We start from the raw sequence: 23,575 nt of genomic DNA, 5'->3' as shown, positions 1-23,575 counted from the left end.
AAGTTGTAAAAATTTAGACAGAAGGGGGAGAGGAAGAAAGTGGGGAGGAGAAGAAAGAGAAAATAATTGTGATTTAATTATATAGGTTTCAAAACTTCCTGAGTTTTTAGTGTAGTGTAAATAATATCGTGGGAAAAACATGTGTGAAAATAAAATAGAAAATATTTTATTTTAGGTTGCAAATTCCTAAATTTATATGTGTAGATAAAATTCTCAGGTTTATAAGTCTATCAATATCTCTTAATTGATATGAAATATTTCGGAGGCTATTAATTTTTTAATTATTTAAGTAAACTTTCTCTTCGCAAATATGTATGAATTTGTTTTCGAAGAAAATTATTTCATTAAATCTATCATTATATATCCGAAATATTGACGTTAATAACCCAATTAATCATTCTTTTAAAATTCTGTGTTTTGAATATAAACTGTTTAAATTTGAACAGTGTAATGAATATAGATTTTTGCAGTGGTGTCTAGATAAAATTAGATAAGCACGTACCAGTATGTATTGGTTCGGTTGAATATTTATAATAAAAGAGGAGTCGTTTTTCATTGAACAGTTTATTTCGAAACCGCCCTCGTAATTCGATTCGCATGATATTTCTACACATGTTCCATCTATTGGGCAATGATAAGTGGAGAAGCTGCTTACAGTGATCATCAAAATCACAAAGTACGTTTCACGACGGGTGATCATTTTCCAAAGCATAATTCTCCCACTTATAATCTGACACCTGTTTAAACAAGCAAGAAAAAATTTGTATTGCATTATACATATACTAATGCGCTTTTATTTTTCACGTATAAAATCGCGAATGTTAGGAGTAATATCGCGAAAATCGGAAGTATCGCTTAGATAAATGTAACACTTCCTCTTTTCGAGATAAGTCTATAGCAATTCTGTGGTGTGCTTTACATTTTTATATATCACACATAATATCGTATGAAATAAATCGTATTCTCAGTACATATCATTTTTGCAATCTTGTAATAGCATTTTTTGTTTTTCCGATAAAATATACAATACATATTTGTTGCATCCTATGTATCGCCTGATGAAAACAAAATCTCGGTATTATTTATATATATTTATAAAATATATTTCAATATATATAATATTTTATATTTATATTCGATAATTATATAAAAAATTCTCAAACTTAATACAATAATTATTAAGTCATATGATGAATTATAGAAGAAAATAAAAAATTGCAGTTTTAAAATGTTAATTATTAAAATCTCATTATTGAATTCGATATATGCTTTCATTTTATTTAGAAATAATATCTTTTTATATTTTCTCCTTTGCAAAAATTGTAATTTTTATTTACATCCACAAACTCTTAAGAGTTTTCTTTTATAACTACTATAATATATTATTTGTTTTCAATTCGTTATATTTATTTGTCGATCATTTAATTGTATTTTTTGTTGATGTTAAAAAAAAAAAAAAAATTTGTATAATATATATAATATGGCTTGTATAATATCGATTGAGAAAACTTGCGATGACGTAAACTGTTATAATATCCACGCTAAATTCGCAGAATTATAATCAGTAAATTGCTGTTTTATAATACACATGGGTGGAAAACTATCATAATAATTAGTTTATTTGTGAAGCTTTGAATTTCCAGATAAAGTACGTGCGTAACAACATATTTTAAAACTTAATATAGTTTTTATAATAGATTCTTTAAAATTTTAAATTAATTTTTTACGTTCGAAAGTTGTTAATTGGAGGATTCAAAATAAAATGTTTTTTGGTGTAAAACTAGACTCGCAATAAAACAACATCTTTATTCATTCATTTAAATGCTAATAAATGAATTTGAGATTTTTCAAATTTAAAAACTTATAAGTATTTAAGTACTAGTACGTATAATTTAAAACTCCAATAATAAATAATAGTCTATTAGTCTATTTTAATTTTTTTAATGAAAGAAGAAAAATCTATTATATTCTTCTTTTTACATAAAAAATAGTGGTACAAATAAAGTTAGGAAAAAGTAAATATACAAGATAATTTCGTTTTAACATAAATTTTAAACAACACATATGCAATCAAAACAAAAGTGGATGTTGAATAGTTTTTGGATTGAAGATAATTAACAGATAATTAAAATAAAACATTAACACTTGATAAATTCAAGAATGTACATATAAATATATTGTATTATATGCTACTGTGTCTGACTATCACATGTGATATACATCGCATATCTTAAAGTAATCGTCGCAATTGAAAATAGCTTCGCGAGCGTGCGAAAACGATACGTTATCAGTGATTGATTGCTATATAATCTCTCATTCAAAAACTATTCTACAAAATATTTTATTTTATTTTAAACGTATTTTTTTCCTCTTTTATTATTATATTTTACTATTATATATTTCTTATATTATCTAATAGATACGTATAATATTTATTATTATCAGAGTACATAATTGTGAAGACTTGAACACGCTATATCTTATTTGAAAAATTCTAATTTGGGCATATCACTGATAATGTGATAACTCTGATGAGAGATTAACACCTGTTCAAATTGCATACATTTAAACGCAAACAAATAATGTGCTTAAAGATTTTATCTATAATCAAATTCCGATGATTTTTTTCGCAAGATCACATTCTTTACACAATGCTCCGCGTGACTTTATTTTTGCAATTAATTTACAATTTTGCTCAATTTTGTGAAATAATTACATTTTCGACAATCATTAAGAGCGTTGACAGCCAACAAGTGCAAAGATATGAGGAAAAGGCCACAATAAAGATTAACAGTAGGCTTCATTGGCTTAATTGGCTATTGGCCTAATTTTTATATTACCGATTTTACACACGTATAAAAGTATAAGACAAACAATTCCTTGTCACAAAATATTAATATTAATAAAAATATTCACGACTTTGATATAGACAGAAGTTTAAAAAAAATTCTATTTTTATATAAAAAAAGTTTCTCAATTTAAAAAAAATTTTTTAAATTAATGATTTTACTTAATAAATATTATAAAATATCATAAAAATTAGTAGAAAAACAAAATATTTTTGTTAAACTATAAATGTTTTATTGCGTTTGCGTAGCAGATATACATATATGCTTATTGTAATTTCCGCACAAAAACGTGATATCACATTAATGGATAACACTTGATCTTTGCGGGTTGATATTTTTCAACTTCCTTTCTATGCGTATTATCCGCTTTTTATAAGTAGCTATCTCGATTTACGAATTTTAAATGCATATGTAAAAATTTTCTTTGCATCGATGTAGTTCCTCTTATATAATTTTGCGACTGCTCGAAATACACACGTTCTACATTTTTTAAACCAATTCTTATTAATAATCGATATAAAAAAAAATCGATAGACACGTTCGATCCAAAGTTCGTAAGCGTAATTATATCTCGATATTTCGCGATATGCCCCTCTTTTTATATCTCTTTTTTTCGCTTTCATCGTTCGTTCGTGTGTATCTGGTGAATCTCAATTACGTTCGCGCATTATGTAAATAGCAATTGCTGGAAATCGGTTGCCATATAAACGCTCTGTAAAATTGCAGCACATCGGGCTTTTCCCAGGAGAACGCAGTCAATAAACCAGCGTTAAATTACGCTGCTAAATCATGAGCCGTGGAAACGCGGAACTTTGTCGATTCGTTATCAACCTGAATATCGTGATATTAAAAAAAAAGAGAAAAAAAAAGAAAAAACATGGCACATCCTGGTTCGTGTCAACTGTACAATACAACCACGACGATTAATGAAACGCGAGTTTACGATGTGTGGATCGTCCTTGACGATCCTCTGTAGACGAGCGCGTATTTACGTCACCAAACAGGGCCCGATTTATTCGTTCTGGCGCTCTTAAACAAATTTTTATGAGTTTTCAAGATCTTTTTGCGTTTCGATTATATATAGATAAAAATAGTGTCTTATCATGCTGCATCCGATAATTTCGTTTACTTCTTTTTACATTTAAAGATTCCTCTACACGAGACAAGGGAAAACACGTTTACGTCATGATATAAAGGGAAAAAATTAATTAATGACATGATGGAGCAAGTTCAAAAAAACTGTGAATGCCCGACCTTCTGGATTACGAATCTTGATTGATAAATCTGTAGAAGCATATTGTCAACCAAAATTATGGGCAATTGATCAAACAATTAATAAAACTAAAAAATACATAAATAAAAATAAATATAACACTGCTTATTTTTTGGGCGGGATTGATAATAAATATATTTGCGTGACGGTGATTTTTTTAAAAACTAAATCCGATCCTGCGTACGATACGATCATTCGCGAGGCGGTGCCTGAACCGGTTCGTGGAAATGACGTCTATATATACACCGCCGTTTACTTACCGATTTACAATATGGACAAATGATACGCGTTACTGGACGATCATTTGCGTCGTTCACCCCTGATTTCCCTTTTATCAGAAGACAGCGTTGATAAATTGTTAATGATATCACAAACATGCACGCACTTATTTTGGTGTCACAACACGTAATTTCGCGTACAACGCTTCCGATTACGTCAATGAACACTTTGTCTTAATTGCACGTTTCTCCCTTCTTGAGATGTGGTTCTTTTTAAATGCAGAAGAAACGCAAAAAGAAGACAATTTGAACGCAAATTCCCAGAATCATCGAATCGACCGCACGACCGCGCAATCGGGCACAGACTGACTAAGCGCGAGCGATCGGGATCTCCCCCTCTTTTCAATTTTCCCACTCTTTCTCTGTCTCTCTCTCTCTCTCTCTCTTTCTTTAGAATGTCACTCGTTTCGCTCGTGTTCCTTTTTTATTTATCAACACTTTGCTTATCATTAGAACCTGGACCAGATGACTCCTCTTTCTCTCTCTTTTCATACATAATATTATATTGTATATAATATTATATTGTGAATATTATATTGTAAATAATATTATATATTGTATATAAAATAATGTAAGATGTGTGCAAATTTTAACGATTATCCAATTTTTATATAACAAGGATTTTTCTTTTTTATTAAACATTATATTTCATATCGCGCTTATCATCTTTTATACTTTTTTGTCTTAATTAAATATATAGAATTGATTCGGTATAGATGATTTATATTTGATTATTATTCTTATCTGTTTGACAAAATATTCGATTATATCTTGATGATATTATTAATATGCCAGGTTAATAAAAATAGTGATAATGGAAGAGGAACAGTATCAGGATATTTTTAATATCGCTTCTATCATCGAAGTCTCTTATGTATATATATTATATGTGATATCTCGATGAAAAAGCGACGACATTCTTCACAAAATATTCAGATTTTGAATATCAAGGCCTTATTTACTTTTTTTTATTTTCCATGTTTTAAACAATTTAAACAATTAAGCAGTAGTTTTTATATTTCTTAAAGACTGATAATGAATATCATCTATTTAAAATATTTTTAACAATATCTGAATTTTATCTTCTCTATCAAACTCGCATATTTCTATTTTTTATTGCAGTTTACATATTCAAACTAAGATTAACTATATATGTTTCATAATATCAATTTAAATTAACTTTTAATTAAGAAATTTTAAATTAAATAAAAAGAGAAATTTTTAAAATGTTTTATTTAATTACGAATTATTTTATTTAATTTACACTAGATATTAAAATATTAAAAATATTATATTATGTGTGTGTGTATACATAAAATGTGAAACATATAATGTTAATTCTTTACAATTCTTTATACATCCTCAAATTGAAGTATTTCAAAAAATATTGTAGTATCCTGCTTTTGTTAATACAACGCCTTGCATACAACTTTCACAGTTGAATTATCGATCATGGTATAAAATATGTATTTGTTCGCAACAGAGATGGCTAATATTGACAAATCCAACAATCTGTCACAGGCGACTAAGCGATAATCTGCGGACGGTTGTCAGATATATCGACGAATAAAATTTACATACATGTAGACATTGTTAATTCGCATTTTTCTTTCTTTGTTATTTTTATTTTTATTTTCTGTGTGACTTATAGGAATCGCAATGTAGCGCGGAATTTGAATGGCACACTGAAGTGATCTGCGCGAAACATGCCAATTCTCGGGACGCGGAAAAAGTACCGTCCTCTGGGATTCTCTTGGTCTCTTCTAGTCACGGTAAACACGGTAATAGATTTTGCGATATCAGAATTCAGATGCGACATTGACGCATTGAATTTAGTAAGACAGATTGAGACAAATGATAAGATTCTAGATTGAAAGCCAGACATTAAATAAAGCCACAAATAAATCAAGGACAACAAGATCAACAAGGTTAATTATTCTCTCTATTTTATTTTTAAAGAATGTTTGCCGAACTTGTTTTAATCGTAAAACTAGTAGAAATAAATTAGTCAAACAAAATTATTTTATTGTGGTTTCTTTTCACTTGTCTCAGTCTATCTTGCTGCAACGACTTTACAACAATTTTTAATATTCTTGCTTACAGCTGGGGCGATAGCTGGCATAGTGCTAACTGTGATCGCGGTATTGGCCGCTTTAATTTATTTCCGAAAACCGGAGAAAAGAGCGTGCTTTCGCTCATGGATGAGTCTGCTTAGTTTCAGGAGAGGCGCAGGTCGTGTCCAGTATTGCAGAGTACGTTCGTTTCCTTCTATCTTTCTACTTTGCTTTTTATAAGCTGTGGTCACATATATTTTGTATTTTTATCATCGCAGGTCGATACAGTCGAGGAAGCTAGACTCTTGTTCGACGCTTCCGATCCCACACAGTGTCAAACGGACAGCGATGATGATCTTCTGCACGCATAGCGAAATATAAGGTTGTTATTTTCATTCCATAATTATACATTTTCCCGAATTATAATAATTTATTTTCAATATTTTTCTGTAACTGATCGAATATAAACCGTCTTGAAAATCACATGGAATAAAGTAGAATTAATATTTGTGTACTCTTACAAATTCCTAGCATCTCCTCTACTAGTGTCCTTTTTTACATATTACGATAAAAAATATCATGGGTAATAATTATTTTTCACAACAGTAATTGATAACTATAATTAATAGCTATATTCATTTGTAGTATAAAAGTCAGAAATAAACATTTTATATAAAAAATCTGAAGGAATCCGTGATGTGAAAAATAACTTCTTTCCCAGTAACAAGAAACATTATTAGGCTTTATAAACATAATATTACCAAGTAATTAATCCTACGTTAGTTTGATTTGGGTATTCCATAAAAAATGGATTGTAATACTTTATATATTCTGTATAACAAGTACTTTGGTCGCAACTTATACAGCTCCTTCACGTTATTTTGTTAAAGATTTAAAATATATAGTAAAATAATTATTCTCGATAACAATGCAATTACAAGTACTTATGAAGCAGCAAATAAAATGAGAAGGTGAGTTGTAAATATACACAAGTATAAATATGAGACGCAGTGGATGCTGTTGCATTATCCTTCTGTTTGCCAGGTTTTGAGACACAGATATCCTCACAATCTTCACCCTCGCATAAATCACACAAAGTTGATCTTCTAGCCTCATAAAACACTCTTGCTCTTCTTGCTGTACAGAAAAAATAATAGTAAATTTTTAAATGTTTTTTATATTTCTATTTTTTATGTCTTTTATATATTATTCCTATCGTAAAATATATTTTAAAGTTATATTAGTTTAAATTATGTACTTACATGAATCATAATAATCATATACAGAAACGGGAACTGGTTTCTGCTTAGCTACTTTATGCGTCCTAAACGCAGACACAGTAGGGCAATACTCTTCCTTGATCATCTATGATAAAATAAAAAAAATTAAAAATTCTTTTCTCAGATGTTTTATATATTAATATTTGTATATCTCATTAATCTTCAACCTATTAAAATGATTTATGGCACTTATTGTTGATAAGCTGCAATATAGATTCTACCTTGTCGAAATATAAAACCACCATTGTGTCACCATTTTTAGTTTCCACACGTTTTACATGCGATGATACTTCTAGACTTGGTAAAGAATCTCTGTCGACGGTGAAGCCGGAAGGTAAACTTATTTCCATAACGGCCATATTGCTCTCGTTTGCTTCTTTGGTTGGAACAAATCTATGAAGAATTTGAAGATAATTTTTGATTAGTAAAATCGTAAGAAATAATCAAGATAAAAATTTTTAGTTTTTATCTTATTTTTTGATTAAATTAAATTAAATCCCTGGATATCTTTCAATTGGGACCCAAGAATAAATTTAGAAATAATTCTTTTCTTTTGTGTGACAAAATATCAAAAATATTAACACTGATATTTTTCATTTCTCATCAACAGTAATAAAATTGATAAAGTGAGATAATAAAGCAGAGACATACCCTGAGCATATAGATAGCTGTAAATAATTGGCGTTGGAATTTTTATCTACTTGAGGATCCAATGTAAATAATGGCCATGCTCCAGTCACGTTCAAATTATATTGATAGGAAACTTGCACCAGCACAAAACCTTTGCCGGATGCTGTTATATTAACGAATCGCGTTTTCGCGGGTAGCTGATGTGAGTAAAAGATACAAATAATATTATAATTTATTCATTTGTCGCAGCAATGCGTTACGCGATAATTCGTTTTAACTTACTATCTTATTTTGAAGTATCATAGAATTGCCGCTATTTATGTTCATGTAACCTTGACCCTCTTCCCCATATTTAAATTCGATTCGTACCGAGCTCGTGTCCTTCGACAACTTCTCAGCGAGCTTCGCTAATGCTTGAAGTCCAATTACGGTGTCCTAGATTGATTCATGTATAATGTCAAATGTTGAATGTTAGTTTAGTTTCCCTCAACATATTAGGGAATATTTTGCGTTTTGAACACATTTTAAATAATTGTGCTTACCTGCGTCGAGGCAAAACCGCCTTCCGTATTTCTTTGCTTGATAAGCCATTTCATGACGGGAATTGCGTCAGCGACCAGATTGCGTCTGAGATATGAGAGTAAAGCGTAGGATGTCATTTCAACGTCAACGGAACGCGGTAAAGAGTAATGCGGATTTTTATCATTCTTCGGAATGGGTTTGCTCCACCATTTGACACCCTGTTTCGTCATAGCCATCGATTCCAGGAAATTAAACGCGGACGTCTCGTAAGGGTGCTTCGCCAAATTTAAAGCATAGGCGCACAAGCTCAGTGCATACGTGTCATTTAATCCTTCCATATTACGAACAATATAGTCAACAGCCTTGTTTATCGTATTACGATATTTCCCCACAGAGTCCTGCGTTAATATTTAATTTAGTTTTAAGAATTTTAATAATTACAGAAAATGCAATTTTTCTTCTAAATAAAATAATGTTAAAGAGAAATGACACACACACATATATATATAATAATCGCATTCATACCTCGTTTTCGAGGAAAGCGATGAGTGTGTACGCCGTTAGAGCGAGTCCCTTGGCGGCTCCACCTTGCATATCACGATGACTGACTTTTCCCACTTCGGGGAAGGAGCCGTTCGATGCTTGATTACTCGACAACCACTCCAAGGCTTCGTTTATGATCCTGTCCTCAACTGGTATGTAATCCGCTGCTTGTTTGAAAGATTTCACTACGAAAGCTGTAAGCCTGAAACAACAAATAACTTAATGCACAAAAAGATTTATATCTTAATTCTTAAAATTTAAAGATTTAAATATATCTTGATGTATATAGATAAAATTGTTAAACAATACGCAGTAATCTTATCATGTGCGTACCATGTACTTCCGCTAGGATCCGACGTACCAAACGCGCTGAAAGAACCATCAGTATGTCTATAAGTTAATTCTTGCTGATAACCGGTGTCCAGATATTTTAGCGCTTTACTTTGCACAGCTTGCGTTAATTGGTTTGTATTCTGGAACAGACATTTTTTTTAAATTACATGTTTGTGTCATATGACATAAAAAATATATATATACCTTCAGATAATTTAAGATGACGATATTCGGTACGAAATTCAACATATTCTGTTCGCCACAGCCAAATGGCATTTTTAGTAAGTTCGCCAAATTCGGGATACTAGGGCCCAAGATGTCACCTAATGAATGATAAAATTGATTATATTTCTTTTAAAAATATTCAAAACATAAATTTATACAGATCATATATCGTATAAATATACATCATGTTTAGTTTAGGATATAGATTAAAAAGTTTGAAGAATTTGAAAAAAAGAGATTAATTTAATTTTTAATTTAAATAGCGTATAATTCAAGAAGCATTTATTACCAACTGCAGAAATTTGTACGCTTTCGGAGCCTGGAACTGCATTATTAGGTATATTAATGGTAACGTTTGCACTTGCGTTCTCCATACTTCTTAAATCCAGAAATACCGCTTCGTTCTTGTATTGCGTTTCCCCTTCAGCCTTGAAATATAACATTCATATCTTAATGTATTATCGCGAATACAATCGCGTGCGCGAATAAAGATTGGAATAAACGTGATTACATTGACGAGTAATTTATGTTCGACGCTATCACCGGCCAAAACGCTGTAAGCAGTCGCCTTTATAGTTATGTATCCTAATTCTTTTGGAATGATCATGAACGATACACTCGAACCAGAGTTAGCTTTCACATCCACCTTCTTCTTACGATACAGCTCCAGTTCTGAAAAAAAATATTAACAAACATGAAAATTTACTCACATAAGCTTATAAATTTAACTATAAAATTACGACATATAGATTGTTATTATTATTATTATTTGTGCGCTTACTTGGTACATCGTGAACTTCATTAGAAACCTCCGCAAAATCAAATTGTCCATCATTAGTTAACAGAACCTCAGCCGTTACGTCTTTATTCATGTAATTGAATACTACAATCTGTATGCCTACGATTTCTCCTCGAATTACCGAGTACGGCAAATCCATAGATATGAAGAATGGTCTGAAGACTTTCAACTAATAAACAGACAATGAATCAAAACAATATTTTTATATAGAAAATTTAATAGCGCCTTACAACTATCGGTTTTTCTTTTTTTCTTTTTTAAATATTTGTTTGCTATAACATATTATGAAACTATTTTTATATGCATGCAGACTAGTTCAATTGTGAACCTTTTCGAATCACAAGTTGCATAGATATGTATAGATAACAAACCTTTCTGGGTTCCTCTATAAGACCTAATCCATGCGCATCGTTCACGGAGAATGCGGTCAACACCCATGATGTGATTGAATCCGGTACTTTTCGTCGTAGTTCAGTTTTTCCTTGATATCTACAAAAGTATACATATATTTAATTCCTTTATAATCCGAATGAGATATTTAGATCAATGCGTATATCCTATAATTCTCAGATAATGAATAAATTGTAATAAATATGATACATAACTGATAATAAATAAAATATGTTACTATAATAATGTATGATAAACAGTGCAAACTGATTCTCACCTCCGACAAATTTTTCACAACAATGATAAAGGAGCGATTATGTATCGCATCTTTTAAACAAAGCAACAATATATGTATGATACAAGCAAGTTGATATAAAATAAAGAAAAAAAATTGAGTACAAAAATTCTTAAATTTCTATCCTTCACCTTTATAAACGTATAGATACATCTTTCTGTGTAAATAGAGAACATCTCGTGTTGCAAACAAGAATCGATTGCTCTCTTATGAATGCCATGACACAAGACATCATTTTTTTCAAAACCATGTAAAGAAAGCTTCATACATGTAACATTTACAATTTATGTTCTTAAAAAGACATAAGATTACACACCTTTACCTTGATCAATTTTCACGTAGCGATAACTGTACAATACAGTATATACGTACATACGTTATTTACAGAGATATATATATGCAGGATGTTAAAAATACTTTAGTAGCAAGTTCTTCACACAAAACAAAGAAAATAGAAGCCTGTACAAATATATGCTCCAGAATAAATACATGTATTTTTGCGTTATAATTGAGAATTATTCAACATAATAATTATCTTAATCATGTTAATAATATAATATACCTAAACTCTTGATTAAACAACTATTAATTCGATTATTAAGTCAAAATATATATGATTGTCGTGAAAAGATTTTGAATCAGTTGAATAATTATTTATTTTGAGTACTTAAATTACTGTATATCAATAATAAGAAATAAGTAATTAATCACTTCTTAATGATAAATTTCCATAAGGACAGACATAAAAAGTGATTATTTAAATTGAAATATTTTTTCTTTGAGAAACAATTGATTGATTTTAGTACAATTTAGCATATGTATAAAGTTTGCACTAGTGATATTCTTTTCATATACATCCTGTATACATATATAATATATACGCGCATACATAGGCGTGCATAAAACGCTAAAAAAAAGTATACGAGATAAATACCCTGAAGAGAAGTTTGCAAAAAGCCAGGTGTTTAAGATGTCATGCATTAGGAATACACGGGGCTTATTCCAGACAGGGTATGGAATGCGAGAGAAGGCGTAAGGACCTGCCAGCGGCGGTCTGGTCGCTAATCTGTGCGTGACAGGTGGACCAAGATCTGGTCGAAGCGTGGACACCCCATGAGACGAGCCCGTTATTCTACCCTTGAGAATCTCTGGTCCTGCAATCCAATTCTGCGTATTGTATTACACCGGTCTGGATCGAAGGTAACTATACTCAAATACAGTCAATACGGCTATCTAGCGTAAAATTATCGAGAGAGTACGTTAATCTTCTCACATAATTACCTTAAATCTGTCACTATTTTTTTTCATTACAAAAAGATTCGCCATTTTTTAATTTTTAACGATTAAAGAGATAAAATTGTGGATTTGTACAAGACAGAATTCTGTAAAATAAATGATATAGGTATCTCATTCTATCAGCTCTGCATCTGTTATTGTTTGGAATCTTTGGATTTGCATCTACTTCTGAAAGTGTTATATTTATTCTCAATTTTAATAAAATATAAAGATTTTTACATACTGTCGTATTTATATAAAAATTGTGTGAATAAATTACCATAGATTCTAGGAAAAAATTGTATTCTGTCATTAAAATTTATTATACAAAATAATAATTAGAGAGAAATGTTTGTCCAATAAAATCAAACGATTAGCAGATTGATAGGAGATTCAAGTCTGTCGAATTGTATTCGAGATAAATGTATATAAATTTCAGATAAAGACATACATACTCACTAAACGATATTTTAATTCAAATATTCATTCTTATTTAAATATTCTGTGTTCCCAAACCTATTGAAATTAACCACGGTTATTTGTGAAAGACCCTGAATAATTAAATATTTTACCCATCACCATGAGTTATCCAATGCCATTTTCCACCGCAACAGATTCGCTGTACAACTTTAATACGCGAAGCGTTTTAGTTTTTCTACATTATTTTGTGTTATATACATTTTACTTTAGATATTAATAATATTTTCTGATAAATTATGAGTGAACAGACTGATGTTAAATTTTCCAAGAAGAGAGAATCACCACCAGATCAAAATATCAGACAATTAGAGACACAGTTAAAGAAGTATCTATACTACAAAAAGGTATGAAATAATTCTTTTTGTTACTTATCGATGCGAGTAAGGGAAAATATCCAAGTAAATATATAATTAATCGCTTATTCAATTTATATAGACATGTTTAGGGCTAAAAAAGGAATCTTATGCACGATAATTTAATTATTGTGTCATTGGCATTACCCAGCGTCAAGCGTTTGCCAAAGCCAAGTTTCAGGGAAATTCTTGCGAACTTTGACCTTCTCGGGCGGTAATGCAGCTGGGCCTGAGAATCCCGCAGCGGATGCATATAACGCTTCATCCAAATTAGCTCTGTAGTATACTACACACATATATAAGCTCGGTTAAAAAAATATATATCTATGTTATATTTTTGCGCGAGACTGAAAAAAAACGAATCGATACTAATTAAAGAAAATAAATAATTAAAATAGAATGTTATTCTCATGCTATATTACAAATAGTTTCTAATTACTTAATATATGTGTTGTATAATATTCTATGAGACGATTTAGAGATATATGTATATACTTTAAAAATGTGTTCGTTATATTAGAATTTTACAAAATTTTATGGATATATATGATATAAACTCGAGAAATGTTTTCCGTTTTATAATAAATTACTTACTTTTATAATACTTACGCATAGGGAAGTTTTCGTGGACGTATCCATTTGTGAGGATCACCACGCCGGTTTTCTAATAGAAATATCGTTATCTTAATTCGGATAACATCGAGCAATAATGATCGACAGATTAATAGAATAAAATAAATAAATAAATAAATAAATAAATAAATAAATAAATAAATAAATATATATATATATATATATATATATATATATATATATATATATATATATATTACCTGAAACACATCATCCGCTGTTCCTGAACCGGGTCTCCAGAGAGGACGATCGAAAAACGAATCAGTATACGGCGATGCTTTCACTCTGTCATACGATTGCAGTTCTTTGTACACTTGTTCCTACGATAATATAATTAGCGAATTAGTTTATCGAGAGAAAAAAACGTGTAAAAAATACACGTAAAATTTCCTGAATTACTTAAGATATTAGCGTTACATTCTACATACGTGAGAAATATCGTTTCCGGATTTCAGCAGAATTGATCTCTGATCGATACCTAACAATCCGATGAAGGAATTTGGTTTCGCAGATATGACAAGATTAACGTTTTCCCCAGGCATGACTTCACCAAATGTTACTTTAACATCGACCTACATATCACAAAATTTTATACCATTATCTACATTCACATATTCTCTAAATACACAGGCATTTTAAAAATAACTTCGATGACTTACAAAATTTTGGAGTATTCCCGTGAGTTCAACGTCTAACGAATCTGCAATTACTTCTCCGTCCGTTCGTACGTAATATACAATTATATGGGCGGTAGGTGCCATAACATATGTTGCCAAAAACCTGTAAGATGTTTTCGTGTTATGTAAAACCATCGATGTTAACTCTGATTCTAAATTTAAAAAATACTAAAGATTCAAATAAATTACATGATCTAGATGTATTTCTTTTAGAATTATAAATTCAGAAAATTAGTTTAGAGATGTAATTTTTGAACTCAAAAGAGATCTTAAATTTAAGCTTTTTCTTATATACTTACTTGAAGGTTGTCGTGTACTTGTCTTGCACGTAGATAGATCCTGCGTCTAGAATGTCACCGCGACCGAGTATCTCGTAACTTATGTATTTCAGCGGTGCGGTAGAGTTTACTTCAATCTCGATATAATTGTTCACCTTACAAAACATTATCAGACGAGAGTTATTACCGAAGGAAAAGTTTTGCGCATGATAATAAGTTAGATTTAAAATATACTAAAATTATATATACCATTGGCTTTTCCGTTTTTACAACTGCTTGGATGTATTCATTACTCCGGGATGTAGCTTGATTGGTTGCGGGAAACCATTCGTGAAGATTTAGATATTGTGCCTGCATATACATACATATAAATAATCGGATCATATATTTGTAAATAAAAACGTAAAAATGGAGAGAATTCAAAATTAATAATTTTACCTCTATATTTAAAGGAAAGCTGTTATTATCATTTGTCTTGGGAGGATATAAGTCTAATTGCACCATGCCATTCTGGTCCAACATTCTTGTAATATTTGAATATGCTGATCGATCGTACGTATATCCGTACGCTATCAGAACATCGTTCTTGGTATCCTGAACTGGCGATCCGTCGTGATTCGTTAATTTTAACTGCAAAATAATAATGCGCGCGAATAAAAAAATGTATATTTTAACTTAAGCATTCGCGACGATTGAATGTGCTATAATAAGATATGCTTACGAAAGCAGTGTATTTTAAGCCTGGTTTGAAGTGTTCTGACGTTTTTATTAATTCCATCGTATACTTGTGTTTATGAAGCGTTACTTGCATCGAGGTGTTTTGCCTCCTGGTGGTTAATGCTTCCTCCACTACCACGTCAAGCATGATGGGTCTTTCGTATTCATCAGTCAATCTATCAAATAATATATAATATATACATTATAGAATATCAGCCGCGTAATCTGTGGAATGCGTTTTAAAACGCTACAAATATAAAAATTCGTGAAAAATCAAGTGATAAAAAGTCTGATTTTTTATTCCGAGCAATAATTTTTTAAATGCTATATTTCTTAAATGATGTATATAATGTTAATGGAATATTTACCTCAATTCAGACAAAATGTCGAAATCAACTGTAACTTTCCCGTCGATCGGTACCACTTTTCTCACGGGTTGTTGGAATATCGGCCGGATAACGCCAGAAAAGATGTCTGGGTAAGCTGTTATTGTAGCCTCGCCTTTCACTGGCTTTCCATAGGTATACCTAAATTAAGTGCACTTACAAATGAATATCTTCGGTCAAATTTTTTTATACAAATATTAGTATAAGTCTAGAAAAGTCTTCGTGTGTACGATTAAGTAGAGTCAAGTAAATCAAATTATCTCAGTCATTGAGTTGATTAATGTCTTGTGAGACAGCACATCTTCAAAGTCTATATATCGATGGAAAAATGTATAAAGTACACAAGATTGAACAAGAAACATTAAAAAGGCATAGTTGGCAGTATATTTTACCATTTTATCTATAAGTTTCTCCTATAAGTCGTTTATTGTTAGTGTATTTTGCTAAAAATCGATCGCTTACTTCGCATGGACAGTTGCCGTAACTTTTGATTCCTTGAATTGCACATGTTTCGGTGAATCAATCGTCACCTCAAAGTTGGGCAGGACATACTCTGCGACCTCAAATTCCTTCTCAAACGTCTGATCGCCCACATTGGCGATAATCTTCCAGTTGCCCAATACTGGTGAATGTGACAGCTCCAATTCACTGCTGAAGATCCCGTGAGCCACCGACGGTCGAGTCCATTGCTTGATACGATTCCCATCGCCGTCCTGCAATAAATTTGTTATCTCAAAAATCTCGAAAAAATTCGCTGCGTATATTTTTGACGAATCATTATTTAATATGTCATGCAAGCATTATTACGACGTTTATATATGATTCGGTCGATACAAGAGCACTAAAGAATTCATTACTCACGATGATATACACATCTGTCGGTCCTACAACACTTGGCCTCAATCTCGAATCCAATATTATACAACGAAACATAACTTTGTGACCGGGTTTATAGATCGCCCGATCGGTCTGGATGAAAACGGAGAAACTTTTGTGCACATATTCGATGTCTGTCGACTTAGAAAAATCGATCCCCGACAAACCGCGCGCCGTAAGTTTGTATCTTCCCGGCGTGGTCTCGCCGATCTGACAGAACGTAAACAGAATAAACAAGATATGAATGACAAGGAGACAACAAAAAATTTATACAATTTTTTTATACAAGTGTGCTCTCGCAATACGTACGTCCAATCGTAAGATTTTAGTGGAGTAAGGTTCTACGACCACCGTTCGAGAAATGTTGAACATCTTTCCTGCCTCGAGTTCCCCAGTTAACTCCACGTATATCGTTGATGGTGTCGATACACCGGAAACACTTGCCGCTACATGATACTCTGAATCAGGACGTACCACTTTCGGTGCAATAATCGTGTAGAATCTATAAGGAAAACAAGAATATTGTAATAAAAATTAATCGTGCAAAGCAAAGTTAAAGTGCATATTGATTCTATAATCTGGGACAGAATTCGAGATATGATCTAATGATTCTATTTAATCTGATTCTGATGAATCTATTTAAACTAATAATTATTTAAAATAGTTCATTTACTAATACTATTTTATTGCTATTATTATTATTATCGTTGAAACATGATATATTATATACACATATTATAAAGATATTTGTAAGATACATGTACTATACTTACGGTTCTGTGACTACATTTGAAATTATTCCCGATAGTACTAGAATGCCTAGCCACGCACATTCCATGTTCCAAGAAGATCTACAATGGAAAAATGTCAGTTGTAAAGTAGTCAATAAAGTGTCTACTCGGAGAAAATAAATGTATTATATAATCACTCGACTAACACAAAAATTTAAAAAAATTTACAACAAATTTTTTTTATATAACATCAATGCGAAAAATTAATTATTTATACATAATTAATACAAATCTTTTTTATTGTCAATTAAAAATTAATTTTAAAAAAATTTATCAAGAATAATATTACATAAAATAATAGAAATGTAAAATAATGCACAATTTTTGTTTTGCATAAAATTGTGACGGAGTTGCGATATTTCATAATAATAGTTCAATCGTCGTATTTTCCACAAAGACGTATTACAGGAGTGAAAACTCGAAACATATACGATGATAGATGCAAATAAACATCGTAAATAAAACTCAAGAATGTTACCAAACGTCGCGAGTAATTAGATGCAATTATGTATATACGTAAGTGACACAATGCACATATAGTGTATACATACATAGGTGTCAGTAATTATGTCGCCGTGCAATTTCCCTCCTTTTGTGAAATCACATTTCCTTACCGGGAATTTACCGCGCATACGCGATATTCTCATCATCATTAATTTTCAACAATCCACGAGAGTAAAATAATTATTCGCTTAGAAAAAAAAGACACTTTAATAACGGATAAATAGAATGGATTATGGATTATTCCTCAATAGTTTTACGAATAATGATCTCAGATTGTGACGTAAAAGAAACTGGGTAATTCCGACAAAATATACGGAAACTTCTCTTACATCCGTATATTACATAATAACTTAATTAAAATTGTTATTCGGTATAACAGGTTGTAAAGTACTTTGTTATCCGACATATTTCGCAAAAATATAAAATGTTTAAACACAAATATAAAATGTTTCGTAGCGTAGATATCAATACATATATACAAAATCTGTTTACATTAGAATGATTAGACGAAACGCACACATTTTAAATTATTTTTTACATTTCTATATATGTTTATTTCACTGACGCAGATAATAGCAAAGTTTCCAATTATATTTTAAAAGTTTGTTCCGACAAAATAAAGAATTAACAATAATAATGCGATGTACTTTGAAGCTTAAGCTTTAAAGATAAACATAACTTGTTAACAAATTGTAAAAAAACTTGTTTTTAAATGATAAGAACGATATATTTTACACGAGAATGTAGTATTTTCTTTTACAGAAGTAATAAAATAACTCGCTATTTATCTACTTTTTGATAATATTGATGACCGCATGAACTATTAAGGACTCTATAGCGTCCATTAATATATTAGACTCTAATTGCTCACTTATCTAAAATATGATGTCATACAACATAGCATTCATAAATTAAATTATACATTAATTATAAATTTATAAAAAAAAAAAATTAATAAATTAGTTTTAATTTTGCAGCTTACATTTCTTCATACGTCATAAATTTATCATTTGATCAGTATTATTTTCTCTTGAGATATAAATTTAAATATTATTCATTCAAATTAAATACATTTACTTTGAATGAGTAATAAGAAAAGTAAAAGAAAAGAATCTAAAAAAAATTCGCTTATTCTTAATTAGTTTCTTTTTTTTGCAAAGACATATACGATATTAAATATTGTGAGCGAATGAGATCGTATTGCGTTCTTAATGCTGAGATTCGTAATATTAGGAGGCGTATGCGAAACTTTCGCAGAGTGCTTCACTTCTTTTGCGAACAAACAATCTATTATATTGAACTTATAAAGTAGAATTTAGATACTTTGTGATAGCCTTAATCATATAGCACATATCAAGAATGCGGAAGATATTACATATACTTGAAAATATGCACATCATAAATTTAATTCTATTTTAGAAGTACTACGACATATATAATTGATCAATGTTTTTTTTCAAATTACACGATATTACACAAGAATATTTTACACAAAAAATATTATTAAAACAATTATTATATATTATTATTGTTATAAAAATGCAGCAAAATATCATAATAATTATCAAAATATTCTTTTTATAAAATAAAATTTGTTTCTTAGTTGTGACATTACGATCTTTTTATATATCAATTTTATATTTTTATTAAGCATCAGCATTTGAAAATTATAGTCTCAGTAACAGTTAAGTTAGATTTAAAATATGCTAGATAAATAGTTTCATTTGTCATGCATTATTTTTAACGATGATTTTTCATCAATAAAAATATCGAATAATAATTTTCAAACAACCGAAAAACTTTTCACAAGCACAATTTAAGGAAGAAAGTCTAATGAATAATAAAATTTATTTCTGAGCTAAAAATTCACAGAGCTACATTTATTATAATATTAGTTCGAGGCCTAGTTTCAAAGACATATAATGGTGAATTGGAAAGTTGAAATAATGATGATCTCTTTCTCATTTTCACTAGGAAGAATCGACTTTACACATTGATCAAAGAATATCTATCGTTGAAATATAAGGCGCGGGAAGTGGGACACCCTGTATACGGTAACAGAGCGAAATTCTCGGCATAAAAGTATATATATTCATGCGATGAGCTACTAATACTCCGTTTTCACATCTGTTTACTATCTAAATTCGGTAATTAATATGAATTTCAGCTGCGTCGTACAAATTTTCGCCGTATTAAATTCGTCACCTGTACAGTTGGATCTACAAATTGCTGGCTGTCCCGAAAGTATTGCGATCAATTCGTCGCTACGACTTTGGAACGACTTTCACCGTGCGGGATCCAGGGCAGCCGCAAAGAACGACGACACAAATCACATCCCGGCATCGTCGAGAGCAACCACGAATTACATCTCGCGTTATATGTTACATCTCATCATCGAAAAATGATGTTACTCCGAAAAGATTTCTCTCTCGGGAAAATGACAGGAGGGTCATTCGCGCGTCATCGCGCGAAATAAATTCGTGACTCACCTAGGTCAGAGAGGAAGACGAAACGATGAGGATGAAAATCCTCCGATGAGGATCACAAATCGGACACTTATCCGATTATCCGTTCTCCGCGTACAAACTGTCGTTGTTCGCCCGCTTCTGGGCGACGCGAGAGGAGAACGCGAGTCGAAAAAATCAGATGAACTAAGCGGAGGCGCGTTTGCTTAACGGCGCAACGGTTAAGCAAGCACTGACGGCCACTACCAATCATGGCTGCAAGAAACCGGGCAGTGCAGGTTTCCCTTCCGCCCCCGCCATCTCCTCTGACGCGCGCCCCGGTCACATCTCTCTTTACCGTTAAGCAAAAATAACACGATAATACATCCATCGGTTTCACCACAACCCCGTTCTTTTATCTCTGAAAGATCATACCTAGGAATATAATTTGAAGAGTACAGAGGTTTCCTCGACGTCCAAAACATATTGCGTGGTTGTGCGAGATTCAAATTTCGGAATCATCTCATCAGGATCAATTTTCAAGAGATGTTTTCCTTTCCAAATTTCTTCTTTCTTCAAACGTAAGAGGGTCTCCTTGTAACGTCTGCGTATATGAATCAGTTCGATCATTAAATTTTCTTTTATGGATAAAGATTATTTTCACATATAGATAAGACGAATCATCTGTAAAATTAACACGATTACGTATATTAATGCAAGATGAAATTAAAAAGAGAATTATCGATATACACGCTATATGGAATTCAATTTAATCAAATTTTCGTTATACGTACTTTCACCTCGTTAAGAATAGGGATATTTGGTAACGTTAATCCGGTCCTATTATGCAATTTAAAGTTTGAATGTTGCTGGAATTTCTCAATGGATGAACAGATATGGGCATGATTGATCTTCATGTATCCTAATGTGCTTGTGACGACATTCGACGTAATCTTGATATCATCAGACAACACCTGCCACTCGTGGTGACTTTAATGCGTGTCCCGCTTCTGCGGGAGCAGACGAGGCCAGACGTACATGTACAATAGATGTAGGCCTACAGAGATGTTCCGTATTTTAGTCAGCAATCTCTGTGCATCATCTGTAAAAAATACTTTATTAATATACAATATAGTTGCAGCAAGTAGGAGAGAGAAAGAGATACGATATATTTCATTATATATAATTCTATTATAATAATTTTATACAATTTTTTTTAATAAAAAAATACTCGACGAGTTAAAATATAATACAATATTGAATTCTGAATAAATTATTCCGTACAGAAAAATGCGCAAAAATATAATGCATTTTTGAAAAATATTTTGCAATTTACAAGACACTTCGCGACAGGCATGAAATTATTAGAAATTAGGAATAAAAAATATCGATAAATAATGAAGTAAAATAAAAATAATAAAATAAATAATTAAAGCTCAAGTAAATCTTTTGTTAAACATATGTAATAAAATAACCGATTATATATATATGTTGTGTATATAATTTGTTCGGGTTATCCCGTTAATAATGCGTAACTGATCTTTTAAAATAGAAGCCTTTCAAAAATGATGCAATTAAATATAGCCAGTCATCGTAAAAAATTTAACAGTACTTTCCCAATGTGATGCGTTTTACTTATTGCAAGTGATCTAAATAAATTATCTCTCTAAGTTAGTTATCTTGAAAAATATATTCTTGTCGGATAAGGAAATAATTCGTGTTTTTTTTGTGTAATTTGCATTGGATTATCCATATGACGCATGTACGATTAAAAAAATCTCGATGCGAGTTTGATATTCATCAAAATGCATCGAATAAGCAGCGATTGAAAAATAATCAACCAATTCTTTTTAATCATATATATTTATATAATGATTTTTCCCAATTTTTTATTTTAATGTTAAAATGATTATTCATTGTATTCTGACATATATATTATTTTAATTAATTTATCATCGTTAAAAAAGAACTTAAAGATATCGTACAAAAAATATTAAAAATGTTTAATCAACATATACATATGCATATCAAATAAGATATACACATATCTTATATATATATATATATATATCAACATATATTTGTATATATATACTGTCTTATTATTGGAATGAATTTTTTATTTTGATATCAGTAAATATATATATATATATATATATATAAAACTTGCTTGCCTTTTTAGTAAGTGTCTAACTTATATTTATGTAGATGTATGTGTCACACATCAACACAAAATGAATAACAATAATATACTATATATATGTAGAGTAAAATCCGCTTATCTAGTCTGAAAACTTTATGAAGGTTATATTGTCTGGACAGTCACCCCATCACAATGTAGACATTATTTTGCAAGTGCGAACTATAATATTTGTCAAACCTGACATTTTTGAATTTCTTGTGCCATTTCTCCTATTATGCGCTCACCGCGAAATCATGTAACCATGCATGCGCAGAGAACGAACACCAACGATGAAGAAACACGAGTGCGACATTTTCATTCTGCGCATGCACCGAAATGGGCTTTCATCCTACCGACAATTTGAATACATGAATATATGAATATAAGAAGATCACGGCCTCTCTCTTCTCAATTAATTTCAAAATATGAAAGAAAATAATAAAGTGCACTCACGATCGACGACTATTCTCGAAGAAAAGTTTCTTCGGACGTGCTAATCGGCAGAATT

At 30.8% G+C, this 23,575-nt stretch overlaps 3 protein-coding genes across 9 annotated transcripts in view; 1 reads left to right on the top strand and 2 right to left on the bottom strand.

The window, feature by feature from the left end:
* Positions 1-4,717, bottom strand: part of Tl (toll like receptor) — an 8,579-nt gene extending 3,862 nt beyond the window's left edge. The window contains exons 1-2 of the mRNA XM_029322340.2: positions 4,383-4,717; positions 503-737 (exon numbers count right to left, since the gene is read on the bottom strand). Coding sequence (XP_029178173.2) covers positions 503-712 — 210 coding nt within the window. The 5' untranslated portion in view covers positions 713-737; positions 4,383-4,717. The remainder of the gene's footprint in view (positions 1-502; positions 738-4,382) is intronic.
* The window catches only part of Lerp (lysosomal enzyme receptor protein), a 16,570-nt gene extending 9,633 nt beyond the window's left edge, over positions 1-6,937 (top strand). Inside the window, exons 14-16 of one of the 2 annotated variants that reach the window (XM_085481475.1) lie at positions 6,052-6,172; positions 6,504-6,652; positions 6,733-6,937. In XM_085481475.1, the coding sequence (XP_085337601.1) occupies positions 6,052-6,172; positions 6,504-6,652; positions 6,733-6,825 (363 nt within the window). In that variant the 3' untranslated portion in view covers positions 6,826-6,937. Of the gene's footprint in view, positions 1-6,051; positions 6,182-6,503; positions 6,653-6,732 lie in introns of both variants that reach the window. The other variant, XM_029322342.2, reaches the window with a different exon arrangement.
* On the bottom strand, positions 6,865-23,575 carry LOC114945968 (thioester-containing protein 1 allele R1). Of its 6 annotated transcripts, none has more exons than XM_029322333.2 (30): positions 23,521-23,575; positions 21,680-21,987; positions 21,321-21,569; positions 17,920-17,997; positions 17,456-17,648; positions 17,132-17,356; positions 16,733-16,983; positions 16,253-16,411; positions 15,889-16,060; positions 15,606-15,797; positions 15,417-15,518; positions 15,189-15,322; positions 14,872-14,992; positions 14,641-14,784; positions 14,413-14,532; positions 14,174-14,243; positions 12,406-12,625; positions 11,158-11,275; positions 10,769-10,955; positions 10,499-10,659; positions 10,277-10,415; positions 9,967-10,085; positions 9,763-9,902; positions 9,412-9,631; positions 8,907-9,284; positions 8,647-8,799; positions 8,386-8,561; positions 7,956-8,127; positions 7,717-7,819; positions 6,865-7,591 (listed from the first exon to the last, which is right to left on the bottom strand). In XM_029322333.2, exons 3-30 carry the CDS (start codon positions 21,368-21,370, stop codon positions 7,389-7,391), a joined length of 4,500 nt encoding a protein of 1,499 aa, XP_029178166.2. In that variant the 5' UTR covers positions 21,371-21,569; positions 21,680-21,987; positions 23,521-23,575; the 3' UTR covers positions 6,865-7,388. The 6 variants fall into 6 exon arrangements, with proteins under 6 accessions (XP_029178166.2, XP_029178169.2, XP_029178171.2 ...); XM_029322336.2 differs by lacking the exon at positions 23,521-23,575 and adding an exon at positions 20,931-21,237; XM_029322338.2 differs by lacking the exons at positions 12,406-12,625; positions 23,521-23,575 and adding an exon at positions 13,727-13,865.

Source organism: Nylanderia fulva, unplaced genomic scaffold (assembly GCF_048542155.1).
Source record: "Nylanderia fulva isolate GAGA-0341 unplaced genomic scaffold, ASM4854215v1 Scaffold18, whole genome shotgun sequence".
In the NCBI taxonomy this organism is placed as follows: Eukaryota; Metazoa; Arthropoda; class Insecta; order Hymenoptera; family Formicidae; genus Nylanderia; species Nylanderia fulva.
The sequence above is the reverse complement of the archived record's forward strand: the minus strand, read 5'-3'. Positions and strand labels throughout refer to the sequence as shown.

What these genes read in the sequence shown, in the direction of transcription:
- LOC114945968 (XM_029322333.2), bottom strand. Translation starts at nt 21,370, where the DNA reads ATGTTTTGGACGTCGAGGAAACCTCTGTACTCTTCAAATTATATTCCT. An exon ending in CCGGAAACGATATTTCTCAC is followed by an intron (nt 14,533 to 14,640) that starts GTATGTAGAATG and finishes ATATTATCGTAG; the next exon opens with GAACAAGTGTACAAAGAACT. An exon ending in ATATGATTATTATGATTCAT is followed by an intron (nt 7,592 to 7,716) that starts GTAAGTACATAA and finishes TTTTCTGTACAG; the next exon opens with CAAGAAGAGCAAGAGTGTTT.